The sequence below is a fragment of the Diplotaxodon limnothrissa genome, linkage group LG3 (genome assembly GCF_057381915.1).
Source record: "Diplotaxodon limnothrissa isolate DT_005_m linkage group LG3, D_limnothrissa_male_GT1.1, whole genome shotgun sequence".
Lineage (NCBI taxonomy): Eukaryota > Metazoa > Chordata > Actinopteri > Cichliformes > Cichlidae > Diplotaxodon > Diplotaxodon limnothrissa.
Window position 1 is genome coordinate 55,569,363 of NC_140598.1, and position 9,373 is coordinate 55,578,735.

General features: G+C 42.1%; 1 protein-coding gene across 1 annotated transcript in view; it reads left to right on the forward strand.

Annotated features, from left to right (window-relative positions):
- LOC146636636 (glucosidase 2 subunit beta-like) overlaps positions 1 to 4,835 on the forward strand; it is a 175,984-nt gene extending 171,149 nt beyond the window's left edge. The window contains exons 14-15 of the mRNA XM_085350952.1: positions 726 to 825; positions 4,272 to 4,835. Of these exons, the coding sequence (XP_085207078.1) occupies positions 726 to 825; positions 4,272 to 4,409 (238 nt within the window). The 3' untranslated portion in view covers positions 4,410 to 4,835. The remainder of the gene's footprint in view (positions 1 to 725; positions 826 to 4,271) is intronic.
- The last annotated feature ends 4,538 nt before the right edge of the window (positions 4,836 to 9,373 follow it).

A 9,373-nucleotide genomic window follows, 5' to 3' on the forward strand; every position in this document is an offset into this window, starting at 1 on the left:
TGGTCATGTGATTGGCTTACCATGACTACTTTATTCTTCCTCAGTCCAACAGCAGCACTCATGTGATTGTTTTGCCCCCTTAGCTCCAGGCTAAGGGGGCAGTGATCGTGATTACCGTCCGCGGGAGCGCGCGCAGCTGCTTAAAGCTGTAGCGCCCAGATTACTTACAGCGACTTCCGTGCAACTGATATAAGGTGCAGTAAGCTGAACACAGCTTCAGCCGTCTGTTTGTTGAAAAACAGTAACGCAACTGCACCGCATTTTCTAGTTAGTAACGGTAACGGCGTTGTAACGATAGTAATAAGTTAGATTACTCGTTACTGAAAAAAGTAACGTCGTTATTCCCATCACTGCTCGGGAGGGTGAAAACATAAAATACTGCAAAATATTTAATTGATGTTTTTTTAAATTCCCGATTTATTGTAAAGTGTTGATATTATTCAAATATAGTTTGTACTAAAAATGTGTTTTTACACGTTGTGCCTGTTGGATACATGGGGTACAATCTAAATAATTCTCTCTCTCGGCTGACTAAAACATGTTTGTCCTGCAGCAGCCACCGTAACGACAATAATGCACTTAAATTTGAAGGAGAAAGCAAACAGAACTCTGTTGAATGCAATCGGCGATGCACTGACATCTAGTGGTGAAATTTTACACACTGTACCTGTAAGTAAAATAACATATATTATGTCTTACGTCATTTCATTTTTAACATTTTTCAGGATGTGGGGGATGTGGACAGGAAAGCCAAAGAACCACTACAGTCAGATGGTCTATGAGAATGGAGAGCCCTGCTGGCAAGGAGGTTCACGCAGTACTACAGTAAGCACAACAAACTGTATATATCTTTAATCATCCTTTACAGCCCAAACCCTCTTACAGTAATGAGAGCACCAAGAGGCAGACATGAATAACAGATATTCAAATGAACAAATGGTATACGCACACACTGACAGACTGTCAGACAAGCAGATGGAAGGATGAAGGCTGTGCACAACTCATTATAACTCCACCCAAAATAAAAGATGGGATAGAGAGCCTATTTTATTTGAATTCAGTTGGAGAATAATTTAGTAATTACACTAATGTTTCCTCTTGTTTTATAAGCAGGGTACCAGGAGCAGAGCTACCACCCTGCACATGCAGGCAAGGCTGCAAATCTTATTGTAGTTCTAGGGAAAGCAACAAGATGAACACTCGACGCCAAGTCAGAGCGGGGTAAATGGACACTGCACTAAGAGAAAACTAAAGGAAACAGGCAAACTGAGCTCCTTCTGTTAACCAGGAAATAAAATGAGATCTGTGTCCCGGTCTGCCTCATCCCGGGCATGAGCATTTCAACAATCAGGATCGAGTCAATCAGTCCTCATGGCGTGCTCAGCAGCCTGGCAAAAATATGTTATGTCCAGAGCCAAGTGATTGAAAGTGACTTACCCCCCCGACACGCACACTCTTTGTCAGTCTGCACTGGTTTTCATGGTTAATGTTGCTGCTCCGTTTGCATTCTTCTGCAGCATTCTCCTCTTCGACATATTCCCAGCATCATGCCCTCTCTCAGCCAGTCTTTATGACATCCATTTGCATTTGTGTGTGAGAAATTTGCTCAGTTAAAAATAAAGGACATTTAATCATCTGGTTTTCTGTGCCTGGCCCCCTCTTCAAATCAGTCCAATAAATGTCATTTGCAAATGCATGTACTCATGCCATCCAGGCCCCCCTTTGAAAACACTAAATTGAAGTCCTTTGATACGACCCCCTAACTCTGCGCAGACGGCATAAATAAAGTCTTGTCAGAAGTAGACGCTCATTATATTTGAAAGGCTGAACCTCAGCTTTGGGTAGCACACTCTTTCATTGCAGCGTACCATCATGTATGCTGGAGAAGAGGCGCCAGTGATGTATTGTTTTGCTGGTGGATATTGGGGTAATCCAAATTCAAGCGGTGCACAGTTTATCTTGTGTGTCTGTGGGGAAAGGTGAACTCAACTCTTTCAGTTATTAATTCTGTGTCGGTGGTCATTAAGCATGAGCTACAGCTACCACAGCCGGATCTAAACCAGCTCCGTTCATTGATTCATTCATGGATAATTCCAGATTATTACATTTGCGATCTGCTTTTTGCGGCACTGACTGTGATTTTGACAGTATTGTAGTCACAGAATGAACTGCTGAACTCTGAGTGTGGGTTAGCGTTGCTAAATACGTGGGTAATAAACCCCTGAACAGGTGACCAAACCACTTGTTTTAAGAGTTTGAAGAGAAAACCTAAGCCAACAAGAACACAACAGCAGTCACCTCAAGGCTATTTATATTATAAGGCAAAGACCCTACAATAATATAGACAAAAACCCTGACAATCACATGACCCCCGTGACCTCTGGCAGAACCAGGGTCAGGGAGGGGCGGCTATCTGCCCCAACTGGTTGGGGAGGAGAAGAGGGAGCCAGGACAAAAGACACACTGTAGGAAAAAGCCAGAGATTAATAAACACTAATGATTAAATCCAGAGTGGTGTATAAACACAGTGACTGAAGAAGAACCAGTGCATCATGGGAAGCTCCTAGCAGTCCAGGCTTATTGCAGCAAAACTACAGTAAGGATTCAGGGTCACCCGATCCAGCTCTAACTATGAGTTTTATCAAAAAGGAAAAGCACAGAGGGTGTTTTTCCTCCAGAATAATATTTTTAGTATATTTAATGGGAGTTTGCAAAATTTAACTTTCATACTATGAAGCTTTTGCAGATTACAGGCCCTGCATGTACTTAAGCATGGTTTGAAATTTTAGTGCTTTTATTTGACTTATTTTTCTCAGCATTTTTGAGCACTCGTAAGTACAGCGCTGACATTTTCAGGGCTGAATAACACATTTAATCTCTGTTAGAAACTGCAACCCATTCAATTGAGGGTTCAGAGCACAGGGAGACTGGGCAAAACAAGCTGTGGTAGAGAGAAAACATTTAATGAGAAGCAGCAGTGATGTAAAAACATATGGGGAGTGAAGAAGAAATGCTCAGTGCATGATCAGCAGCTCCCACCAGCCTACCTGCAGCATACCATAGGGTCACCTGTTCTGGCCCTAGCTGTAAGCTTTACATTCACCGAGGAAAGTTTTCAGTGAAGAAAACTGTAAAACTTTCAAGGGTCATATCCCCACAGAGGAGAACTAGCTGACCAAAACAAGTCATAGCATATGATGAAGAATACATCGGTATGCAGACTGGAGCAGCGAGGGATCGAACCACCAAACCTTCATTTGATCGATAACCTGCTCTACGTCCTGAGCTATAGCTGCCCCGGTGACTAATCACGTGTTGAGGCGTCACTGTAAAATGTACGGTTTAGGGGCTTCCAGACAATTAATGCAGAATCCGATCTGTCTTGCTCTGTGGTCCCTTTTATGGGCCAAAGTCTAAAATCCATGGATCTGGATTTCCCACAGTGCTGCATAACTGCCTGTTAATCAACCAATTCTTCCACACTTCCTCGTAAGATGTGTTTTCTACTACTGCTGTCTTACATTATTACATGTAGTGTATCAAAGGATAAATCGCCACCAAGACTGAGCTATCGCTCCTTCACCTGCAAATTAAAACCAGACCGCTAATACTCATGGACAAGCGTGACAGAAAAGACTTTGTCTCATCAAGCAGCGCACACCCACTTAATATCTCAGTGCAACAAGATACTAAGTGACATAACAAAAGACTATTTTAGTCTCCCTACGGGACAAAGCCAAATCACCACTTCTACTAGCCTGAAACTTCTGCACAACAATACCTGCCAGGTTCCCATCTCTGCCTCTTCAGGTGCTTTTGTTCGCCAAAGGGATTGTCTGTTCAGGGTGCTGAATGATGAGAGGGGTTGCCATGGAAACCACTCCCAAGTAAAAGAAGTTGTTTTCCCCTCTGCTCTCTTGCAGGGGGCGTCAAAGTCACCTATTAAAGTCGTGACAGCAGTAATCGCATCCTCCCCCTGTCCTGTTCGCTCGCGGGGACGACAGCGGCGGTGTCCCATAAATCCACGCTCGCTCTTACTCACAGAAACACTTTGCTTCACGCAAAGTCACAACAAGTCAGCGGTTCCTTCTGTATAATTTTGTCATTTGTAGCAAGCCCCACTTCTTCGCAAAACTTTAAGAGAAGTTGTAAAACAAGTGGCAGGTCAACTTTAATCAGCTCCCTTTGTGTGATCAAACTGCCACGGCTCTTGACTCAGGCTAACAATGGCTCTTCTCAACCTCAACTTCTCTTTCTTTGTGCTTTTCTAGGTCACACTGACATGCGGAACGGAGACAGCCTTGCGATCAGTGAAAGAGCCCAGCAAATGCCAGTACATCATGGACTTTCAGACTCCTGTGGCCTGTCAGCCGGTGCTAAAGCAGCAGGGTATACACAGTGAACTGTGACCCATTCCCTTACTGGCCTAGCCCAGAATAACTTGGACCCCTTCCTCTCTTCTGCTGGCCCGCGGTGACAGGCTGGGGTCCTGAGGGTCCCCTCTGACATCTGTGTTGTCAGAACATATATACTTCCAAGGCAGTCTGGCTAAGGTCAGAGTCTGGTTTTCAGTAGCCACTTTAGTTTCCATTGATTGTTACAGTGCTGCTTTCTTGCTGTTACACTTTAATATCTAAATAGAGCATTTACTGAATGATTTAGTTAACGCAACGTGTTCAACATTACTGTGTATTCCCTGTAAGTGTTTGCACTCAATGCTCAGCAATAAGCAATATTACTGTGTAAATAATGGGAGAAAGTGAAACCCAATCTATTGTAGGGTCTAAACACATTTCTGCTAATGTAATTGCCGTTTTAAATAACTGCTCAGTAATATGCACAAATAAAAGGACTGTGTCCTTGCTCTTCATTATAATGACTGCCTTATAAAAATAGCCTTCCTTAACATCGAGGATATGTTGTATGTTTCTTATGTTGAGCAAATGAAACTTATAAATAAATCACATGATCTTCCCAGAAGGAGCTGCATGTTCAGCCGTTTCCTGGTGCAGTTTAGCATAAAGCTAAATGATTCTGTGAAAACTACAAAACAAAAAAAAACAAAAGAGTTGTCGCTCTGGTTGACATTTTTCCTCATTGCAGTAAACATGTACTTTATAATTTATAGTCCCTTTACTGTAACAATTCAGTACCAAATGTGTGTTGTTCCACAGATGAAAACAGTTCCCAATAAATGTATCTTACTACTCCTGAAACCAACAATACCCAGCTCTTATAGGCTTCAGTCACACAGGCCTAGAGACTGGTTGGCAACCTCCGAGCAACCTCTGATCACTTATAGAAGATTGTGTATTCCACATTTGCTTTGGTGGACACCAACTTGTTTACAAACACTCACCAACTACTTGCCAAGCGGTAGCGAAACTTGGACTACGTCCACATGTATGCAAGTATTTTTGAAAACAGCCGTTTCTATGCATTTGGGCCTTTCGTCCACACGTAAACGGCGTTTTCGATCACTGAAGACCGAGATTTTTATAAATTCCTGCCAGGATTGAGATTTTAGAAAACTCGTTTTTTGCGTTTACTTGTGGACGAGGAAAACTGAGATTTAGTCACGCTACGTCAAAGGTGTGCGCCTTTTATGATGACGCTGTGCGTACATGAGATGAATTTCTACATTGGCGGATATGAACAAAACACTGTTGCTGTTAATCTTACTATCTGCAGTTTTTACACTCTTACATATACACACACAGTTACTGCCCCTCCATTTAGAAAGACTCCATCTTTGTTTCCTCTTCTAGACTTCTGATTGGCCAACCTTTCTACACAGTTAGGATTATACCACCACCTGTTGCTTTGTTATGTCCTTGACAGCTTTTGACTTCGTTTTTTTATTTTTACATGTAAACAAAAACAGAAAATCTCAGTTTACAAAAATACCCGTGTACGTATCTTTGGATGCACAAACTAAAAATGGAAACTCTTCACTTTCAAAGTAAAAGTTGTGCCTTTCTGCCGAAACCAGCACATTTCAACTTTGACATTAAGGCAAACAGTCTCCGTTTCCACTTTGTGTTGCACATTTCATAGTGTCAGTACCAACTAGCAAATAGTTGTGTGTTTGCAACCAAGTCGGTATCTTCCATGCTGCTGGCGACCACAGCGACCCAATAAATTGTGAGGTGGTTTTAGTTGCAGCACCGTGCACCTCTTTGTTGCCATTTTTGCCTAGCGACAGCAAGCAACCTCCAGCAACCGTTTGCCAACCATCTATTTTTACAATGCTGGAATGTTTCTAACCACAAAAACATGAGAACAAAAGAGGTCCAGTCCAAGTTCAGTGAGTACAAAACAGTTTTTACAGATTAGCGTTGCCTCCAACGAGTGTGGAAGTCAATATTTAAGAAAGTATTAAGAGGTGATTTAAATAATTATTGGCTACAGTTTCTACTCAGTATGAACAATGAACTGAAGTCAGCCATATCCTCCAAGCAGTGTACATTCCAGTATTTTTTTAACTGAAGACTGACATAATCATAAAACATAATAAAAAACCTTGCCAATAAAAATAGTGGCATCGCTATGTTTTTTTTTCCTCCTAACTGGCTCACTTGAAAACTCATTTCTTAAACACACAGGAGTATATTCTCCAACTGCATTTATTACATTAGCCACACATCTTTCTGTATATTTACATTTTCATTTATTATCGTAGGATTTATTTTTTTACTGAACGTAGCGCGGCTCGTTTTCAAAGGAGTCCACCGTCCTCAGCGGTCTGCATCGTACAGGGTGTGCTGTCTGTGATGTTGTTATGTAACAGATTGTGGAGTTTCTGCAGCGGAGCCCTCTGCTCATTAAGGGGGAGCTAAATCAGCTGTCAGGTATCCATAAGGCTGCCTGATATATTCCTACCCTGCTGGGGCAGCTAGGTGGCTGTTTGCCTGCTAGCAATGCAATAGCCTCAGGCTCTGTAGCCCAGGGACTGTTGCTTTTTATTTATCCGGCGTCGGCTCCCATCCGCACACACTGGTTGATGGCGAATCAAACTATTTGCTTTCAGCTTCAGTTTTCAGAATAGCTGTCAATTTTATTGAAGGTGCAAAACAAGTCAGACAAAGGACATTTCTGCCAGAACTTCTCAAAGCCAGTAAAATATGTAACACACATATGCACACTCTGCATTCAGAGTGGAACTAAACACATTATGTTAATACAGCTCAATCTGACAGCTCACAGTAAAATTATTGTATTCTCCTTAGCCTCAAAAAGCCAAATTAAATGATCAGCTAAACTGGCCATAAAAAGAGAATATCAAAACATTAATGGTTGGCATGGTGTTACAATAGCTAGCACCATCAGCTCATAGCAAGATCATGGGTTCGAATCCACCTGCTGGGGCACTGAGTACTTCCCAAAGACCAAAAACATGATTTGTCCACCTCTCGCCCCATCACACCTGGAAAGGCTCCAGCCCCACTGTGACCCTCAACTGGATAAAATAGGATGGATGGATAATCCACTGTGTGTCCCTACAATCTCCAGGAAACAACACAGTGTTTGAGGATTTTAATCTGTTCCCTTACTTCAAATATGCAACAGATGCCAAAGCTGATGTCAGCATAACAACATTCAGCCTTCACAGGCTCCCAAGTCTGGCAGCAGCTGGAAATACTGCCAATCACCCAGACAGTGTCAAGAGCAGCCCTCTGTCTGCTACTGCAGGAGTCAACATTTCATTTCTGGCATCTGGAGAAAAACTTTATATTGCGGCATCATGTGATTGGGTGTCATCAAGAACTTTTCCACGGATAAAACCTGTTCTCACAAAGGAACAGATTTGACAATCTGCAGGGTATTAACAACTCCCCACTTTGCTGAATGATCATCATGTGGTAAATTACTTGCGTGCTTCACCCCACACAGCGTGGGTGGGAAACACATTGGAAGATTGCGGTTTAAATGGACAGTTATTAAAAAAAGGAAAAAAAGCTAGCACTGTGTGTTTCTGTACTGTTTTTTTTTTTTTTTTTATAGCCGAACAGCCAATGATGTGCTGCAGCAGATCAGAAAAGGGAAGGAGGGAGTAGTGGGAAGGACTCAGTAGGGAAGCTGAGCACACACAGACACTTGCTAGCACATACTTACACACCTCCATTCAGCACATTTGCACATGAAGGGGCAGGGATGGAAAGTCTTTCCAGTTGAGTGTGGGCGTATTTGTGTGTTGACTCCAAATTGCTAAAAGGACCCAGAGGCTTTATATTGCATTAAATCTCCGACTCAGCTTTGTAGAAACTAGTTCAAGGTACCTTGTTCTCTGGAGTGGGAGACAGCGGGGCTCTTGCCTGACTGACTGACTGGTTGACTGACGCCCACCACAACCCAGCACCGCTTTCACTCTTTTGGAGATTGTTTTTAAGCTTCCTCCTTTGAAGGGAGGCCAGTTATACCCTCGGGGCCGAGAGTGAAAAAAAGGGCCTTGGCGTTGAGTCGGCGTGCGACAGTCACATCCAGCTCCCTCGTGTCCGCACTTACTCCAGTCTATTCAGTCACGATACTGACGCTTCACCGTCAGCCTCTAGCCTACAGATTTTGCACAAACAAAGGTGTTTGTGAGAGTACAGTGAATACAGTTTGTGTGTTCAGGTGTGCACTTCCTGATACAACTCAAAGCTCTGACACGATACTGTTTTACTTCCAAACAAGTCTGTGCGATCATTTCTTCTTTAGAATAGATGCATTTAATCGATTAATTTGATGAATTTAATCTGCCATTCATTACTGTACATTCTTCTTAAATCAGTTTTTACATAATCCTGCAAGAAAATAAATACTCTTCTTTTGTGGTTCAAAGGTATGAGAAGCATTAAGAAACCTCAGATACTTGTTTTCTGCCCACTGCATATATGTAAGTTCTGTTGCAAACCAGCTGGATCCTCATTGGCACATTTGTCACAGGAATATCGGTATGTTGTCCAGTATGTGCTGCTAATTTTTTGAAAATATAAAAAATTATATAATATAAAAATATCAGTTCTTAAAAAGATGCTTTGTCCCATAGAGCTCCTCTATTGTTTTCATAGTATCACAGCTGAGGGGATGATGGTGCAGGGCCTTCACATTAAGTTGCTAACTAGTTTGGCATTGGACTGTTAAACAGTGTGCTTTATATGCATAAACTTGTTTAACCTCCTAAGACCCGAATTCTTCCACGGCATGCATTTTTAATTTCTCTTTGATATTTGGACATATTGGGGCCCGATGAATGTAAAAACAAAGAATTACCAGATTTTTTTTTTACCTTATTTTTGTTTTCAAGAAAAATAAGAGTCCCAAATGAGGGTATTCGTCTAAAATTTTGATAGAACAGTAGCAGTATAATGTCCTCGTAAGTGGATATCAG